Here is a 20,902-nt window from a genome sequence, read left to right as displayed (position 1 = left end):
TCGTCGAGACTGGGCCCATTGTCGCCGGTCTCTCGGAGCGCGAGCTGAAGATGCTGCCGCCGAGAGCCCCCCCTCCCCGGGATGGAGACTCCGCTTGCCTTGCCGCCACATGTGTGAGTAAAACTTCTCGCAAGATTGCGAGTATATTTATCCTTTCCGTGCACATATGCACGTGTAACTTCCCGTGCTTAATACAAGCACGTATAAAATTATTTCCTCGCACAATCGCGAGTGTATTTTCCTCCCATGCTTCCATATAAGCACGTGTAGTATTCCGTGCACATTCGCACGTGTAAGTAAATTAACCCTTGCAGGATTGCGAGTGTATTATAAATTTACCCTCGCACAATCGCGAGCGTACCCTTTCTGTACTCACTACGAGTACCTATATCTCTTTAAGAATAATCCCGCACCGTGTTCAGGCAAGTGTGTACTCCTCTGGGACTCAGGGGCGGTTCTGGCATTATTTTGGGTGAAGCCACGTGCATGCACTCTGTGGACCTCCTGTTGTATTAGTTGCTGCCCCTTAATAATTTTCCTCAACTGATACCCGAACCTATATTTAAGTCACTTTTGGAGTGCTAAAACCCTGTTTCTCACCGGTTTAATAAAAGTGGTTTTGGACCCTGTTGTCCCTTAAACTAGCCTCGGGGTGCCTCCGTGACAATTTTTGGCGCAGCGAGCAGGGTATCAGATATGGAGGAATTATTTAGAGGGTTGTTTAATGTCTCTGCAGTAACCTGGGGTCTTGCCGTAATGTGGATCGTGGTGTGTTTCAGTTTGGGTGTTTGCTTAAAGGTAGCACAGGATCTGTGTAAACTTAAGCACCGAATGGAGGAAAACCTTTTGCGGGAAAGTGAACAATTTGACTCTTTAAAGCAGGACCTTTCACGGCAAAGCGAACAGCTTGACTCTTTAAAGCAAAACCTTTTGCGGCAAAGTGAGCAGTCTGACTTTTTTAGGCAGGACCTTTCGCGGCAAAGCGAAGAGTTTGACTCTCTAATACAGGACTTTTCGCGGTAAAGCATACGGTCGGATTTTTTAGAACAGAGATTTGGCTTGTTAGAACAGAAACTTGGTTTTTTGGAACAAAAACTTGAGTTTTTGTTAATTAATATGAGAGCTTCCTCTAGCGTCTCCCCATTTCAGGTGTGCCCCTCAGCCCCCCCGCTTCTCGACAAAGATACTGATTCTGAAAACAGTGTTGATGAAGGGGGGGTAGAAACAAAGGACATGTGTCCTCTTATTAGAACTGAAACACATATGGATGGACGAGGCAAAAATCCATGCACGGCTACCCATAGCACGCCATATTCAGGACTGGAGCTAGGAGATTTACGCAAGTCGGGTGAGACAGAGACTGAATATCTTTGGTGCGTTTCACTTACCGGGGGTGATAGAATATTATTGAGTAAGGACGAGGCCACAGGCTTCTGGGGCCCAGGGGTATTTTTAAGTGATGGTCCGGATGGTAATCAGTCCATCACATCTCGTGTACCTTACTGGGCTGGTGGTATAGATCCCAGGGAACGTGGGGAGCCAGTTGCAATTGTTGTAAAAGGTTTATCAGATCTTGCTGAGGGAGTTCAAAAGGCGGCTTGTATACAAGTAATGTATGAAAAAGGTCGGTAGTCCCCCCCTTATGGCGGCACCGGTGGATCCGGTCCACATTCGGCTGCTTATTAAAGGATTACCGGATGTCTTAAAAATATGTCCAGTCCCTTAAGGAGAAAATTCAGGGGGCTATTAATCGTAATAAGCAAAATCCCCGAAGTCCTCCTGAACATGTATTAACCTGGCCGGAAATTTTACACAATATGGTTACACATGGACGCGAGATGGGGTGGGTAGACCCGAGCGGCGGTCCGTGCAGAAGCCGGACGGTCTGGAAGACGAGCCGAGCCTCTTCAGGGGCTGGCCCCCCCGTCCCAGAAACCGGAGCGTTTTGGCTGCCGGTCAGATCAGAGTAGCAGCTTGCAGCGGAGCAGCCTCTGGTGCCGCGGCTGCTCTGGGTGTGCCCCGAACACTGCTATATAAGCTTTCCACTGAGCACCTACAGGAGCTGGTGGAATATTTAGAGGGAAGATCAGAGAACAAAGAGGAGGCACCGGTAACCACCCCCCTCCCTGAGGACAAGCGAAACATTAACCCTTTCGTATCCTCACAAAGGGAGCCAAAAAACTAGTAGAAGCGGATGGGAAGCAGGACCGCCCCACCCGCTTTGTATTTTCTTGCCAATGGTCCAGTGATAAAGAACCATACATACATATCCCCGTTGGTCCAAGGCGAATAAGTGTGAAATTTCTAATTGACACGGGCGCACAAATCAGTGTTTTGAACAGGCAGCAAGCTGACAAACTCGGGATTAAACCATCAAGGAAAGCCATCAATATAGTAGGGGTAACGGGTGTAGCAGAGAGATGTCCTTTAGCTCGAACCCACCTTTTGCTGCCTGGGGAAAAGCGGACAACGGCTGTGGAAGTTGCCCTGAGTCCTTATAAGGCAAACATATTGGGATTTGATATTTTGGCAGGTAGACAGTGGTGTTTACCTAATGGGGAGATTTGGAGCTTTGGAAGCCACAGAGCGGAGGTAGCTCGTATTAGAATATTGCCACTTACCTCTGCACCCTTGCAATTTGAAGGAACTACTGACATTAGGATTTTGCAACTTGCTCCTGCTCTACCCACATCTACAATAACCTGTACTCCACAATACTCCCTGCCAAATGCAGCAAAACTGGGCATTACAGAGGTTATTAATGATCTTGAAGAAAGACAAATAATTAGCCGCACCCATTCTCCCTATAATTCTCCAGTTTGGCCCGTTCGCAAGCCTGATGGGCGATGGCGCCTAACTATTGATTATCGAAAACTGAATAGTAACACTGCACCGCTAACAGCTGCTGTCCCAAACATAGCCTCGGTGGTGACTGTAATACAAGCAGCAGCCCACCCATGGATGGCTGCTTTAGATGTTAAAGATATGTTCTTCATATGTTCTTTGGACCCTGTTGTCCCTTAAACTAGCCTCGGGGTGCCTCCGTGACGCTCATTGATCAATTTGGGTGACCTGTTCTATCTGCATCTCCCTGCAAGTACAATCCTTTTACAACCCATCACTTGTGGAACATAAGAGGTTTATCAGTGTCACGGAGGCACCCCGAGGTTAGTTTAAGGGACAACAGGGTCCAAAACAACTTTTATTAAACCGGTGAGAAACAGGGTTTTAGCATTCCAAAAGTGACTTAAATACAGGTTCGGATATCAGTTGAGGAAAATTATTAAGGGGCAGCAACTAATACAACAGGCGGTCCACAGAGTGCATGCATGTGGTTTCACCCAAAACAATGCTGGAGCCATCCCTGAGTCCGGGAAGAGTCTACACTTGCCTGAACACGGTGTGGGATTATCTTAAAGGGATACACGTACTCGTATTGAGTACGGGAAGTGTACACTCGCGATTCTGCAAGGGTAAATTTATAATACACTCGCAATCCTGCAAGGAGAAATACACGTGCAAATGTGCACGGAAAGTTACACGTGCTTATGTGGAAGCACGGGAGGAAAATACACCCGCAATTATGTGAGGATTAATTTTACACGTGCTCGTATTGAGCACGGAGAGTACGTGTGCAAATGTGCACGGAAAGTAAATACACTCGCAATCCTGCGAGGAGAAATTTTACTCACACACGTGGCGGCAAGGCAAGCGGAGTCTCCATCCCGGGGGGGCTTTCAGCGGCAGCATCTCGCTCGTGCTCCGAGAGACCCTGCGACAATGGGCAGAGTCTCGCCGAGAGTCCCGTTTTTTTTATTGGCTGATCAGATCTGACTGTAGGCATTCCAGAAGCTTCTCGGTACCCCCACACTGGCTGTGGGGTGCCCCTGAAGCTTCCAAACATCCCCCACACTGGCTATGGGTGCCCAGCAGCTCCCTGGCGCCTTGGCACTCCCTTCTCCTAACGGCCCTGGCCAGGGTGCTCTGGGGCCAAACAAAAGAAGCTGTTAGCCTCAAACAGCAGAGAGAGAGAGGGATATGTGTCTACTCCTTCCATATCGAAGGAGGGAGGGGGAGAGAGGGGGGTTTGCATCCTGCCACAATCAGTGACCTTGGCTGCTATGATAATAAGTGTAAACATGGGTCTTTTCTGCATACCATTTCTACCATTAGCTCAGTAAAACTGTAAACAGCAGGTGTTATCAGTCCTGGAAGCAGACACTGTCTGAAAAACATGCAGCCAACTTCAAAAAGGTGCAATTACTTAGAAGAAACTTAGCTGAAAGGAAAATTCACTAAAATAGAATTGGTCCTGTTTTAGCCCAAACCAGGACACAATGTGTCTTGGTTTTGGTTGGCATAGAGTTAATTTTCTTCCTAGTAGATGGTATAGTGCTGTATTTTAGATTTAGGATGAGAATACTGTTGATAACACACTGACATTTTAGTTATTGCCAAGCAGTGCTTACACAGAGTTGAAGCCTTTTCTGCTTCTCACACTGCCCCACCAGCAAGTAAGCTGGGAGTGCACAAGAAGATGGGAAGGGACACGGCTGGGACAGCTGACCCCAACTGACAAAAGGGATATTCCATACCGTATGATGTCATGTTCAGTATATAAACTAGGGGGAATGCTGGTTGAGAGTGGAGGGCACTGCTCAGGGACAGGCTAGGCATCGGTTGGCAGATGGTAAGCAATTCCATTGTGCATCACTTGTTTTGAATATTATTTTATCATTATCATTATTATTATTATTTTCCCTTCCTTTTCTGTCCTATTAAACTGTCTTTATCTCAACCATTAATTTTACCTATTTTTTTTCTCCCCGATTCTCTCCCCCATCCAACTGGTGGGGAGAGTGAATGGCTATGTGGTGGTTTGCTCCCTGCTGGGTTAAACCACACCATGCTTCTTCCCCATCTAAAGATTCTCCCTTCCTGTCCAAGAAGGCTACCTCTTACACGCACCTGAAATCACATTTTGTATTTGACACTTAGAAAGCACTTGACAGGAAATAAGATGCTAAGTAATTAAACTGTTGTATACATTAAGTATTACCACAGAATAAATGAGTTACTTTTTCAATAAATTTGTACTTTGAATCTGGAAACCCCCTTCTATATAGAAAAATAGATGGACATGATAGGGGAAACTAGGACATAAACAGACTTTGACTACCCAAAGTGCCTGAAGCCCGGTTTAGGTAGAACTGAGGCTTTGATCTTAAAGTTCTGTTTCCCAACCTCAGGAAAAATTGGAAATTACTTAGAAAATGAAAAAAAAACCTTTAAATATTGCATGCATGTGATGCACAGTAACCATTTGCAGCTCATAGCTTGAAAGGGTGCTTTATTTTGTTTCGGTACAGATTAAGTCCAGTTCACAGAGAAAACATTAGTTAATACATATCTTCACTTTGTAGGAGAAATTGGCATGAACACATGAGCACTCAGTCACCAGCCTTTTATAGCTAATTTATGCAAACTTTGCCTCTAAAGCAACATGTATGGCACATAGATTTCACTAACATCCCATATAGGAGCACTGTAACATCATCTCTAGAAACACAGGAGGATGTAAATCTCAAGGACCATAAAATTATATTTAGATACTGCTTGTGGATTTATTTTTTAGAATAATATTTTTGACATTAACTTGAAAGTTTATTTTAAAAGAATGAGTCCCTGAATATATGTTCTTCCTTGAGGCACAGGTTCAAGTTCAGCTTATGATAGCAATCTTCACTTTAAGTAGCCATTGAGAACTGAGGATTCAGACCAGCCAAAACTGTCTTAAAACCAGGTCTCCAGGTCTCTGTGAGCTGCAGTAGCAGCTAACAGGAAGAAGGGTACCTGAATCTCAGTAGAACAAAGCAGTCTTTCATGTTTAATCATTTTATTAGAACTTGAAATAGCAATGAAGGCAAGGATGTTTGCTAAATAGTCTCAATCTACTAAACTTACCCTCACTGTTAGATATAAGGTCTAGTAGCACTCATGAGGCTTTGGGGTTTTTAAAATACAACATAGGACTTGACTCCAAAAGCTCATCTATCTTCCCCACGCATCCAGGCTTATGCCAGGAGGTCCAGCAAAATATAGTCACTCTTCACAAACCCTTTGTTACTTACATCAAAGTTCTTTGATATACCCAATACAAACTCTCCCCATCACAGAAGTTCTATCTATCTTTAAGTGAAATAAAGGTGATAAATACTGTAGGCAGTACATGAAAAAGAAAAAAACCTCAAAAACAAAAAACAAAAAAACCTAAAAAACCCCACAAACAAACAAAAAAACAAACAACAAACCCTCTCTCTGGAAGGGATTAAAGAAAGCTGACTTATTTTTAAACCATGTTGGCTGCTGTAAGGGTGACAAAAACCCAGTATCCTCCTCAGTGTAACATAAAACAAGCAGGAACATGAAAAATACTGATGGAATGAAGATGAGAGGACAGTCTGAAGCATGTTTCAAGTAGCTTAAATTTTCAAAGCCATTTTAAAAGTTTAATGCACTCAACTTTCTCCTGAATACTCCACTATTTTTGTGACTTTTCCACCTAATTACTTTTCTCTCCTCTCAAAGAGCAACAGAAAATTAAAAAAACAGATCACAGGAGAGAGTGACAATGAAAGCAGTGAGTTAGCATATACTATCAAGTACAGAAAGTATTCTGTAAGCTGTCAAATATAAGAGCAACACAGCAACTTTCATTTTTCCTCCACTTAAAGCAATCACATTTTGAAAATGTTTAAAAGAAAATGTCCAAAGTTCATGCCCAAGTTCCTCAAAGTTTTAAACACAGCATCTTACAACTGGGAGAACACCATTTATATTTTTATTTGTAAACCAAAGTTTGAAATACCTTACAATATACTTTTAATCTTTCTAAAGAAACATAATTTAAGAACTGAAGAACAGTGTGCCACTAAATGTTAAGGACCATATTTTAAAAATCTTTATTAAAAAAGGTTATATAGGTATGATGAATTTAAGTTGTATTTTAAAGTCAACTACTTAAGCATCGAAACGATTTTAAATGAAGTGCAAAATTGGAAGTTCAGTCACAGATGAGGTTGTAGAGTTGTGCTCAAGATAGAAGAGGTCTATCCATGGCAGGTACAGCTGCAAACTCATAAGCTAACCCAGTCTGTCTCAGCTGTGAATCCTGCAGATCTGAATGACACCACTGATCAGGTCAGTTTGATCTACTTAATATAAACTCTCCCTTTCTAATAAGAAGGATATTAACTAAAGCTTACAGCTAAGCAATAAAACCTTTCTAATTAGCAACAAAAAATAAAAATGACATGCTCTTTTTCAGGCACTTTTAAGAACATAATTTACTGTAGGTAAAAAGCTAGTATACAGATTAAGAGATCCCTTAAATTTCAACTCTACAGTTATATACCATCTAGTATTCTTGCTCTGAATATTAACCAAAAAGGTTTCTAAACACCTGTAAGCCCCACTTTAAATCTTCATTGTTATAAGGAAAAAGAAATTATATGTAAATCAATGCTTAATTTGTTCAATGCATAATATTTACACTGTGAAACCAATGAGAGATAACAAGCAATGGCAAAGAGGCAATAAATTTTAAAAAGCCAAAGTTTTTATATATATATATATTCTTTTACAATAGTGTGCTAATCAGCATAGTCGTATATAAAAAATAAAACATAGCAGAGCATCCAATTACAGAAATTTTAATAATCTGAACTGCAGTCATTACTTGCTAACCATTTACATGCAACACCTGCTAGGACTGACTTAGTTTTTAAAGTGTAAAATAGACTACAAGGCTTAAGAGACAAACATTAATTTGTGTACAAACAAAATTAAAAACTGCACTCAAGAACTGTACTGGTCACGAGCCTCTTCCATACAGGAGGAAAAAAAAAAAAAGTACAAACTATGATAGAAACTGGTCTCTTTCTATACACTATCAAAAGCAATGCATAACCTGAGAATATCTAGATGGCAAACTCTGTAGACACTGAAAATAAATAGATTTCACATACATGCTCTTTATAGGAGGCCTTTCCATCAAATGGCAATGAAAAGTAAAATTTAAGGGGCATTTTACAGGAACTATTGATGAAGCTGCTTAAAGTAATTTTACATTTTAAAGTAATTTTAAAGTAATTTTGTTAGATATAATTGAAACAACATCTGTGTATAAAATGTCCTGAGAGACACTTCATCATGGAGCTCTGGTGATTTTAAAAGGTCCTTTTTTGATCTGTTATGAATTGTACTGAAGAGATGCATGCACACATCTGTGTCAGCTGAGACTAGTGATCCAACTGCATGCACATTTCCTCCTTGAGGTACCTTCCATGTTAAACCACTTCAATAACAGTAAGATGAAAAATAGATTAAACAAAGTATTTCAGACAACTCAAACTGAATAGCAAACAGAATGCCAATATGGCAGTAAAACCTTTTTCTGTTGTTTTTAAACAGGAAGGTCTCTTGTACCAGCAGAATCTTGTATACAGATACACAGAGGAGGGAATACGCCACTTATAATTCCCATTAAAGAAGAGCTGATTCATCATGTGAGAAGGTACAAATTACAGAAAACATGAATAGTAGATAGAAGAGAAACAACTGGTTAACATGAAAGAAGAGAGAACACTTCAGTCTGAATGCAGTTATTTTGTGAAAGCTGCTACAACAGCCCACAGAACCTCATTTGTGTTGGCTTTCGTACATTCAACTTCAGGGTCTAAATCCAGAAGCTGCCGTACTCTCTTTGTAGCTAAATCATACTGCTCATCCAAAAGCGGGGCAAAAGCGTTCTCCAGAACATCCGAAGCATGGGCTAAATAAACAAGTGCCAGCAAGCGCTTGTCCATGCGGTGAGGGTCATTCACCCATTTGTCAAGAACTGCTTCTTGAACCTTCTTGATGAGGCGCTGTTTGATATTGTTGTTGGTGAGAGGGTGAGTAGTCATATCAAAAAGAAGGAAGTTCTGTTTCTCTGTCGTCAGTACACCTTTTTCCACCAGATTTTTAGCTAACCGTTCACGGACATTTCGCAACTGGTAGTGCAACTTCAGTGGGTTCCATGTTTCACCTAAAAATCAAGCAAAAAAGCCAAGAGTCAGGGAAAGTTTAAGCTGAACTATTACAGCAATTCTCTCCCCTCACTGCAGAATGAGCCATCAAATTCATATAGCTGACTACTACACTAAGATGTTGTGTTCATGTCAGCATTCTCTGATTTTTGACCTACCCAGATATATGCAGAGAGACAGAGACAACGAGAGCCTTTTTGAGGAGTTTCAGTGTATATTTAAAGTTTGGACAAAATGCTAGCTAAGCCATGTCTTGATTAGGGAGATGACAAATAAGCACTCTTATACTGAAGGAAAACGAAAGAAAAAAAAAGGGGGGGGAAAAAACCCACAACAAAACAGCCCCCCCAAAAAACCCCAAAACAAACCACTAAACAAAACTCCACACACAGTCCTCAAGAAAGTTAATAAAAATTCTACTTCCAACCTTTTATCAATTCAGAATCTGGAAGAACCGTCATTGCCATTTTGCCACAGACAAGCTAATGCACACATAACCTATATGTCCTCCTAATTTCTCTGTTTCTTAAGGTTTACATTCTTCTCTCCCTTCCTGCCCCCATCAGGTGAAACAGTGACATGCACTGTATGAGCGTGGGTGTGTGCATTACACAAGGACACATGTTGGGCAGGGGCTTTGATGTTTCTATAAAAATTATTTCCAATGGTTTTTTGTTAAGGCAGGAGAACTGGGCACTTCCGAGTGTGTGTGTATGCGCTTAGAGGAGGGAATTTTAAAAGCACAAAATCAGCATCAACAGCTACTGAGAAAACTAAAGTTGCTAAGTGCTGAGAAATCCATCTTTGCTTAAGAGTTTACTTAAGAAGCTAAAAGTTTAGGTCCAACCTGCCTAAGTATTTATTGTAAGTATTAAAACCCCCTCCTGATATCAAAGAGCCTACGCATTTTGAGAGATGAGGAAAGAAACAGCATCAAGTATTTCTTACACAGATGGGGATTTTCCCAAAAGTGATGCGAGAATTTCTATATCAAAAAGCTTTTTAAAAAATCATTGGTTAAGTAATACTACTTTAAGGTTTGTCCCATTGTGATGGAAGGTGACGTATACTGTATCCAAGTAACAGACAATTAAACAAATGAGGTGACACCAACTGCATAGTGAAAAGTACAGATATCACCCAGGCCTGAACTCCACACTTCCCTGGAAGAATCACATTCTCACTATCACACAGCAAAAAAAAAAAACCAAACCCTCACCCGCCAAAAAAAACCCAAACCAAAAAGCAAACCAAAACAAACACACGCACACACACACAAAACACAACAAAAGAAATAAACAACCCAAAACAAACAAACAAAAAAACCCACACCAGAGTCATCTCCATACAGTGTTTCACATGGAAAAGGTAATTTCCTAAGATGTTTCCAAAACTGTTAGGTGAATGTGGCTATACAATAATTAAAATCAGTACTATGGTGACACAGAATCAGAGAATGGTTAGAGTTGCAAGGGACCTCTGGAGATCATCTAGTCCAACTCACCTGCTAAAGCAGCTACACCTAGAGTAGATCGCACAGGAATGTGTCCAGGCAGGTCTTGAATGTCTCCAGAGGAGACTCCACAACCTCTCTGGGCAGCCTATTCCAGTGCTCTGGCACCCTCAAAGTAAAGTTTTTCCTCACATTCAGATGGAACCTCCTATGCTTCAGTGTGTACCCATTGCCCCTCATCTTATCATTGGTCACCACTGAAAGGAATCTGGTCCCATCCTCCTGACATCCACCCTTGAGATATTTATACACAGCAATGAGATCCCCTCTCAGCCTTCTCCAGGCTGAACAGACCCAGTTGTCTCACTCTCTCCGCATAAGAAAGGTGCTCTAGGCCCCTAATCATATTCGTAGCCCATCGCTGGACTCCCTCCAGTAATTCCTTATCCTTCTTAAACTGGGGAGCCCAGAACTGGACGCAGTACTCCAGATGCTGCCTCACCAGGGCAGAGGGTAACCTCCTTGGACCTGCTGGTCACACTTTTTAATGCACTCCAGGATACTGTTGGCCTTCTTGGCCACAAGGGCACATTGTTGACTCAAGGTCAACCTGTTGTTGACCAGAACTCCCAAGTCTTTCTCTGCAGTGCTCCTTTCCAGCAGGTCTGCCCCTAACCTGTACTGGTGCCTGGGGTTGTTCCTCCCCAGGTGCAGGACCTGACACTTGCCCTTGTTAAGCTTCATTAGGACCTTCTCTGCCCAGTCCTCCAGCCTGTCCAGGTCTCACTAATGGTAGCACAGCCTTCTGGTGTGTCAGCCCTTCCATCCATTTTGGTATCATCAGCAAACCTGCCGAGGGTGCACTCAGTCTCTTCATCCAGGTCACTGATGAACAGGTTGAACAGGACTGGACCTAATACTGACCCCTGGGGAACCTCACTAACTACAGGCTTCCAACCAGACACTGCACTGTTGGTCACAACCCTCCAAGCTCTGCTATCCAACCAGTTCATGATCCATCTCACCATGCATACATCCAGCCCGCACTTCGTGAGCTTGCCTATGAGGAGATTGTGAGAGACAGTGTCAAAGGCCTTGCTGAAGGTAGACAACGTCCACTGCTCTCCCCTTGTCTACACAGCCAGTCATACCATCATAGAAGGCTATCACGTTGGTCAAACATGATTTCCCTTTGGTGAACCCATGCTGACTACTCCTGATAACCTTCTTTTCCTCCACATGCTTGGAGATAAATTCCAGAACGAGCTGTTCCAACACCTTTCCAGGGATGAAGGTGAGGCTGACTGGCTTGTAGTTTCCTGGGTCGTTCTTCTTGCCCTTTTTGAAGACTGGAGTGACATTGGCTTTCCTCCAGTCCTCAGGCACCTCTCCTGTTCTCCAAGACCTTTCAAAGTTAATGGAAAGCGGCTTAGCAATAACATCTGCCAGCTCTCTCAGCACTCGTGGGTGCATCCTGTCAGGGTCCATGGATTTGTGGATGTCCAGTTTGTGTAGACAATCTCTAACCTGTTCTTCCTGAACCAAGGGAAAGTCTTCCTTTTGCCAGACTCTCTCTCCTATCTCTAGGGTCTGGAATACCTGAGGGCCAGTTTTAGCAGTAAAGATGGAAGTGAAGAAGGCATTCAGTAACTTTGCCTTCTCTGTATCATCCATCACCAGGGCACTCTCATCATTCAGCAGCAGACCTATATTTTCCCTAATCTTTCTTTTGTTGCTGATATACTTGAAGAAGCCCTTCTTGTTGTCTTTGACATCCTTGGCCAGATTTGCTTCCAAGTGAAGCTTGGCCTTCCTCACCACATCCTTGCATACTCTAACAGCCTACTTGTATTCCTCCCAGGTGGTCTGTCCCTTTTTCCACATTTCATAAACATCCTTCTTCTGCCTGAGATTTGACTGGAGTTCCTTACTCATCCATGCTGGCCTCTTACTCACTTCCTCATAGGGATGCATCGGTCTTGGGCTTGGAGGAAGTGATGTTTGAATATTAGCCAGTTCTCTTGGACTCCCCTACCTTCTAGAGTCCTAACCCATGGGATTCTTCCAAGCAGGACCCTGAAGAGGCCAAAGTTTGCTCTGCTGAAGTCCATGGTTTTAGTCCTACTTATTTTTCTACTTCCTCCATGCAGAATCCTGAACTCCACCATCTCATGGTCACTACAACCAAGGCCACTCCCTGCTGTGACATCTCCAATGAGTTCTTCTTGGTTTGTTAGGACAAGGTCCAGCAGTACACCTCTCCTCATTGACTCCTCCACCATCTGTGTCAAAAAGTTGTCACCAATGATCTATAGGAACCTCCTGGACTGTGTGTCCTTAGCTGTGTTGCCCACTCAGCAGATGTCAGGAGGATTGTAGTCTCCCATGAGAACCAGGGCATGTGATAGTCAGGCTACTTCCAGCTGTCTGTAGAAAGCCTCATCAACTTCCTCCTCCTGATCAGGTGGCCTGTAGCAAACACCCACAACAGTGTCACCCGTGTTAAGCTGTCCTTTAATTTTTACCCATAAGGATTCAACTCGCTCGTCATCGCCCCCTAGGCAGAGTACAAGACATTCGAGTTGCTGTCTCACATCAAGTGCAACTCCTCCAGCTTGCCTTGCTGACCTGTCTTTCCTGAAAAGTACATAGCCCTCCATGACAACATTCCAGTCATGTGAGCTGCCCCACCATGTCTCCGTAATAGCAATGAGATCATGGCCCTGTGAATGCACATAGATCTCTAATTCTTCCTGTTTATTCCGCATGCTACACGCGTTGGTGTATAGACACTTCAGGGAAATACTCAAGCATGCGAGTTTCTCATGAAGGGTGCAGAAAGATCTACCATAGCTGTGTGGTACCCTTGAGGTGGTTTGCCCTCTGGTTCTCATCTTGGGAGGCAGCTAAGGAATATTTGTCACTGCTCTGATTGGTCTGATTGGACACCTTGTGATCAATCTCCTCAATGACACAGGCACTTGCTTGTTCAAAAACAGATAGATGTTTGTTACATTTACAGGAAGACCTGACATTTTGATCCAAACTTCTGTATTCCCTATATTTGCTTTCCCTTAGAGGCTATCTTATAAACAAGATCAGCCTGGCAAACATCACCTTAAATGTCCATATAAATACTTCCATGAAGGCTTTGAACACAAACTTCAAGCAGCATTCTTCACATCACTGATAATTATGGATAGAGTAACTATTTTCCAGGATCAGGCTCTAAAGCAAAAATCTAAAAGAATTTATTAAAAACCCCAAACAAAACACCAAAATATTTTTCTTCAAAGGGCAGGTCTCTAAACAATGGTCAACACAAAGAACCCTAATGCCATCCAAGTACTAGTAATTAAATATCCATGTGTAAGTAAAAATGATTGATCTAAGTCTCAGCCACAGCACTGACTGTAATCATCTTCCCAGAGCCAAAGCTTAGCAGGGTCAGGAAAACCTTAGCTTAGCTCAAGGAAAACCTACAACATTGTTCATTCATTAGTTGACCTTTTTTGAATCAGTACTAACTTGATGTGCTCCACACTGTGAGAGAAGGTGAAATGTCAGCACCGATGATGTATTTGGGACAAGAAGAATTAATTGTTTTTGCAGGCTGTAAAAGTGAAGGAACTGAGCAAGAACTAAACTGCAAGGCTGCAAAGCAGCCATGCCCCTACTGAAATGGGCTGCTTTGTTCTCCTCCCTCCCCACTCTGCCTGACAGTCAAGAAACAAGAGGGGAGGGATGGCAAGGGCACTATGAACTGTTTAGAGTATGCAAGGAAGGCTGCTTCAAGTGGTACAGGATGAATGAGAAGAACATTACAAAATCAAGAAGGCACAAAAAGCTGGAGAGATTTTGCTCATTTTTGAAACTCTTACTTACCTGTTGTTACAAGTAACAATTAGATTTAGATAGACAACTTCAAGTCTCATTATCCCCTACCTCCCAAAGTCATATTGTTGACAAAACAGTGGGGTTTTTTTCCTGCACTGTTTGCACAACTAAATACAGCTCTGATCTATTCCAGGTGTTACAGAATAAGTTTAAGCAAATTAACTTTTAAATTGTATTCTATTAGCAGTATTATTTTGTTTGAACAACCTGTTTTAGCATGAGTAGCCAAACTTGTCTTGAGTGGCCAGACCTGCTGGAATTCCAGGCTGCATACTGTGAACTTATCTTAACCTGGTTGCTTGGTGATGGGGGAGGATGTGAAAACTGGTACCAGGAGACAAAGAGGCAACACTGTCAGCAGAGGCTGCAAACCATCAAGATAAGAACGGTAAAAAGCTGCCTAGAAGACCAAGAAAAGAGAATCCAATAAGAAACAAAGAAGCCCCAGACCCAGAATTACTATTGGACTAAAAGGCGCCATGGACAGCATGTAAAGGACATGTGAAGATGGGGTGCATAGATTGTGAGGGTTTAAAAGCCCAAGCCTATTTTGTATTGGGGTCCCTCCCTTTGAGAGGTACTCAGTCCAGACTGTTTCTTTGCTGTAACTTTCAATTTGTTTATTTATTTATTTTAAACTAAATTAATTTTTTAAGCACAGACATCTGAGACTATGCTACAGGAAACCTAGGGTCAAGAACATTTCTTTAACACAGGAAAGCTGCATTTTGTGTATTTTGTAAAAACAAACAAACCTTATTGATTAATTTTGGCTACAAAAAAACCAAAACACAACAACAAAAAACAAACAACCCAAAATGCACACACAAAAACAACAAACAAAAAAAAACCCAAACCAACCAAACAAAACCCAATAAAAGCACTACATATTAAAAGATGATAATTGTTAATTTCAGTTTAATTTATGCAGTCTGAGTACAAACATTGGCAAGGTATATGAAAAGTGTTAACTGCAATTGTAAAGATGAAATCTAACTGACATTTCATTTTTTTGGTAACAATTTATTAGCTTTACAGGAAGAGCTGTGTGCAAAGTACTCATCTTGAAGACTTTGCTTTGAACAAGTAGAAGTATCTAATATTTGAAAATAATTGTTACATTTCTCCAGTTAATGGAAAAATAGAAAGAACTCCTGACTCTCTGTTGTTTCTTTATGATTAATGGCCAAATCACCCTCAGTTTTTACATCTGAACAGTGAGCTCCTTATCTCCTTTCTTTATCAAAAGATCTGAATACTGAATCCATATGGCTATACTCCAAACTTCTGCTAGCCCTCATTTTCAATGACAAAGAAGGGCAGTTATATCTCCAGGGTGCAGTCCTGATTTACTTCAGAGTCAGTGGAAGACACCTCTTCCACAGAGTAGAGATATCCTCTGACACTTCCATCTAGATCCTTTCTGTACCAAGTTAAGTCAAAAGCAACAGCTACTTATATTTGATCATAGGCTACGATCAACAAGAATGTACTCTAGAGGACAAATTAACTTTTTTGCATATTATCTCCTCAAAAATCTTACAGTGTAATCTCCAGATAATTAGCTTTATTGGGGGGGGGGAAGCAAATACATTATGTTCAAGGCTTACCACTGAGCAGTTCAATCCAATTTTGAACTGTTTCAGGAGACTGGGTCTCTTTTATGTGTTTCAGAGCTTCATCAAGCAGAACGTCCCCTGTAGGAGCATCTGATTTGCAAATCACCTAGGACAAAATAAAACACAGTCAGTATTTTGACTTAATTCATATATCATAAACATCCAACAATAAAAACTGGAAATATCTACCTTTTATCAGAACCAAGGAAAAATTCAAGGAGTGAGGAATTTCTTAATATGCAAGTTTAAAAAGTACCTAGTTAAAAAAACTATTTAGGATTTTAATTACAAAGCTATGTTAAGTCTTAAGTTATCTATAACCTAAATTAAAATTAACCTTCATTAACTAAAACTATAGTATTAATAAAAAATTAGGTATTAAGTATGTTAAGGAAGATAATCCACTAACTTGGCCAGGTCCTTCGCTTCCTCCCCAAAACAAAGTATACTACAGTGTTACATTGCTCTCTGATGGCAGTCAATTTTACTGCTTCAAGTTAATTTATTCAGAATACTGCAGTTAAACAATTAGGCCACATGAAACTGAGAAGTCAATTTGAAAGTGAAAAAGTAGGAAAACTGGTTTTCTTCTTCCATATATTGATGGATAAAAATAGGTTCAAGACAACATCTATAAGTTTTACAGCTCTGAAGAACATGCTGACCAGCAACATTATGTTCCATTCACCAACAGTTAAAATACACATATTATGCAAAATATGTATGTACCAATAAACCTCTTAATATGCAATAATAAATGCAATATCACTTAAGTTTGTTATTTAATAACTTCTAAAATTATTTGAGTTCTTCACCCAAGAGAACACGGGAGAAAGAAAAAAATCATTCACAGTAACATAACGAAATTTAAGAATGTAATTGCTTGTTTACCAGTATAAGTAATTATATAAACCATGTACAATTATAATTTTTTCTGGTTAGAAAAACATGAGCATCAAACTAAAACATACAGATATAACTAGCCCAAGTCAATATGATTGGATAAAAACAACAACAAAATGCTGTCTTTCTTTAGGAAAATAAGAATTACTACTGTTTCAAAGCTATTTATGAAAATAATTATTAAATCTGACAATTTAAATAGTTTTACAAGCTAGCACTTTATAAGCATCAGGTAAAAAGATAACAGGCAATAGACAGAAAAATAACACATCAAAACAATTCCACATATGCAAGAGAAGCATAGGGTGAAAGATTTTATTTTTTAGTAAAGTTTCACAGTAGTCAGAAAGGTGTTCTGGAAAAGTTTTAAGTGTCCTATTGAAATATATCCCAAGTTCAGTTCTGTTCCATAGTTCTAATAATCCTTACTACAAACAATAGAGGAGTACAATACATTTTCATAGGGTTTGTAGATGACACTGAAATGAGTTGCAATGGTAAGACAGCTTCAATACTGGCAAGATGATCCCAAACTGGAGATGTGTACAAAGTCAATGACATGAAATGAAAAGAAATGCAAAGTAGTATAGTCAGGATGAAAAAACAGATGATAAATATAAAAGATATAATAAATAACTATATAGTTCAGAATGGCAAAAAAAAATCTATTAATAGTAATTCTAGTAGTAGACTACGAATCAAATGAATCAACAAAAGCCAAGTCTTTTGACAAAGTAAAATTTAGTTTTAAGCTGTATTAACAGGAAATTGCCAGAGAAATCTTTGTGAATACCTAACAGGTCATAGCTGGAATAATATGTCAAATTCAGATGGTCTCTATAAAACACAGAAACTAAGATTTTAATAAAAATCAGCAAGAATGAACCAGTCCACAATACCAGGATAAAAAGAATGATGTTTGTATAAATATAAAAAAGAAGCATGTAAGACATTTTTACAAAGAGGGTATCGGTAGTAGTACTAGTACTACTAGTAGTTTAGTGCATCTACTTTGGGAAAAATAAGATACCAGCTTATTCTGGATATATGGAAGATGCAGGATGTATTGTCAAAAACTTCAACAAGCAAATTAAATATCCAGAAAGGATGTTAAATTGCATACAGTGGAGAATTTTAAGACTAAATATGTCCCAGGGAAGGACCAGAGAAACTTGATTTTCTGTTACTGCATCAAGATTAAATGGTCTCTTGAGATACTGTCCAGATCTCCACTTTTGGAAGCTGGAGATCACTCCAACCATAAATCTCAGATATTTGGTTTTAAGAACACAACTATATTTTAATCCAGACAATCTATATTTGAAACTAAACACACAATGCATATTTATATTTCAGATTTACAAGCTTGCACCATAGTGTCACTCAAAAACTTTATTAACCACATATTATATTACATGTTTTCCAGTTTTATATCAAGACTAAATTTTTGGAAGTTTCTCTTATTTAATTATACAGGATCATACTTTAAATTGGGTTTTTGAGCTGCTAGATTGTGGCTATTAATAGACACCCTTCAGATACTCCTTTAATAATTAGCCTAAAACCACCCAACTTATTTATCCTTACTTCTTTTAAAAAATGACTTTCCAACAGTATTTTAGTTTGTTTGATGTATCCCATATGATTTGTTTCACAGTAACCTTAGACTAGATCACTCGAGACTGCTGCAGTTGGTAACCTACTACTCACCATCTCACTCTAACAGGTGAGATGTGAAGTCATCTTTTTGACCTGTTTTATTAAACAAACAAAACCAAACCTCACTGAACAGATATATCCCAGACTTTAAAGCATTTTTAAAACTAAGCTGCTTTAAAAAAAAAAAAAAGTGTAGAAAACAGTTTTTCTTGCTTATTTGGAGTTAAGACAATTTTTTCTACTGCTGCAAAGAAGTTTAAGAAGCTAGTCTGAATATAAAGGAAACAAAGGAAAAAGTTGTAAGGCGCATAGAATCTCCCATTCAACTCAGTCAGGGTTCCATAAGCTCTTGGGAAGCCACAATACACAGCGATTTTGTTTCTAAGTTGACCGTTCTGCAGCCAGGCATACAGCACTGTTTCTTCTCACTTCTCTGCTACATTACATATTCATGGCACAGATTCTTCTGATTACCCTTCTCCTCAAAGAAAAGTATTTTGATGTACAGGTCCACTGTATTTCTCTTCCCCTCCCTTTCCCAGCACATGCAGACAGGCAACAAGGGAAGCCCAGCCACTTCTCTCCTTCAGCAATTTGGACATCAATAAATCCATGGGTTCTGATGGGATACATGTGTGGGTGCTGAGGGAGCTGGCTGAAGTCACTGCTAGGCCACTTTCCATCATCTTTGCTAAATCGTAGGAAACAGAAGGACTCCTGAGGACTGGAAGAAAGCAAATGTCACTCCAGTCTTCAAAAAGGGCAAGAAGGATGACCTGGGTAACTATAGACTGGTCAGCCTCACCTCTATCCCGGAAAGGTGATGGAATAACTTATCCTTGGCACCATCTCAAGGCATATCAAGGATAAGAGGATCATTAGGGGCAGTCAACATGGCTTCACCAAGGGGAAGTCATGCTTAACCAACCTCATAGCCTTTTATGAAGACATAACCAGGTGAATAGATGATGGTAAAGCACTGGATGTGGTCTATCTTGATTTCAGTAAAGCATTTGACACAGTCTCCCACAGCATCCTCACAGCTAAACTGAGGAAGTGTGGTCTGGAGGATTGGGTAGTGAGGTGAACTGGGAACTAGCTGAAGGAAAGAAGTCAGAGAGCTGTGGTCAATGGGGCAGAGTCTAGTTGGAGGCCTGTATCTAATGGAGTCCCTCAAGGGTCAGTACTGGGACCAGTACTATTCAATATATTTATCAATGACTTGGATGAGGGAATAGAGTGCACTGTCAGCAAATTTGCTGATGACACTAAACTGGGAGGAGTGGCTGACATGCCAGAAGGCTGTGCTGCCATCCAGTGAGACCTAGACAGGCTGGAGAGTTGGGTGGGGAAAAATTTAATGAAATATAACAAGGGCAAGCGTAGAGTCTTGCATCTGGGTAGGAACAACCCCAGGTTCCAGTATAAGTTGGGGAATGACCTATTAGAGAGCAGTGTAGGGGAAAGGGACCTGGGGATCCTGGTGGACAGCAGGATGACCATGAGCCAGCATTGTGCCTTTATGGTCAAGAAGGCCAATGGCATCCTCGGGTGTCCTGGTTTTGTTAAAAACAAGACCAGTTCTCTTTTAGTGATTTTTTTCATTTTAGCTAAGTTCTTCTAGGTGGCTGTACTCTTCTGAGTTTTAGCCTGCATATTTTTCCTAGGATGCTGTACTCGATGCTGATAAGAAGACCAACGGAATGCTGAAGAAGCTCATGTTTAGATTTATTACTATGGTAGCCAAGAAAGATTGATAAGTTTTCCCATGTTCTGTTGTGAGAGGGGCGTGTTTAAGGAGGGGTAGATGGAACAGGTGACTTAAACTGACCAACTGAGTATTCCATCCCATAATCGTCATACCCCCTATATAAAAGGGTGATCAGAAGGGTCTGTTGGCTCTTGACCATGGCTGGCATCTAGAGAAGACTTTGTCTGCCTGTGATCTACAGGCCTCAGGCCCTGCATCCCTGCAACCAGTATCTGGTTTACTGTAAAGTCCTGCCCATGACTTCTAGGGGCCTTACCTGCAGCTGCTGGAGCCACGCCAGCCCCACCCACCCAGCTCCTGCTGCTGGAGTGACGCCAACTCCACATCTAGCACTCAAGATTGGTTTTGTATATTTTGTGTGTATATATATATATTCCCTATTTATTAGTAGCATTAGTAAAACCCTTTAAAACTCCAATTTGAAGTCTCTCTTCCTTCCTTCTTATCTTCCCTATCACCTTTCCCTATCACCTTTCAGGAGATAGGACGGTAACAGGGAGCATCTGCCGCA

General features: G+C 40.8%; 1 protein-coding gene across 1 annotated transcript in view; it reads right to left on the bottom strand.

Moving 5' to 3' along the window:
• Positions 1–5,349: 5,349 nt before the first annotated feature.
• The window catches only part of LOC136114644 (Golgi phosphoprotein 3-like), a 51,552-nt gene continuing 35,999 nt past the window's right edge, over positions 5,350–20,902 (bottom strand). The window contains exons 3-4 of the mRNA XM_065860070.1: positions 16,050–16,164; positions 5,350–9,088 (exon numbers count right to left, since the gene is read on the bottom strand). Coding sequence (XP_065716142.1) covers positions 8,664–9,088; positions 16,050–16,164 — 540 coding nt within the window. The 3' untranslated portion in view covers positions 5,350–8,663. The remainder of the gene's footprint in view (positions 9,089–16,049; positions 16,165–20,902) is intronic.

The sequence above is a fragment of the Patagioenas fasciata genome, chromosome W (genome assembly GCF_037038585.1).
Source record: "Patagioenas fasciata isolate bPatFas1 chromosome W, bPatFas1.hap1, whole genome shotgun sequence".
Lineage (NCBI taxonomy): Eukaryota > Metazoa > Chordata > Aves > Columbiformes > Columbidae > Patagioenas > Patagioenas fasciata.
Note: the sequence above shows the minus strand (reverse complement) of the source record. Positions and strands in the feature narration are given on the sequence as shown.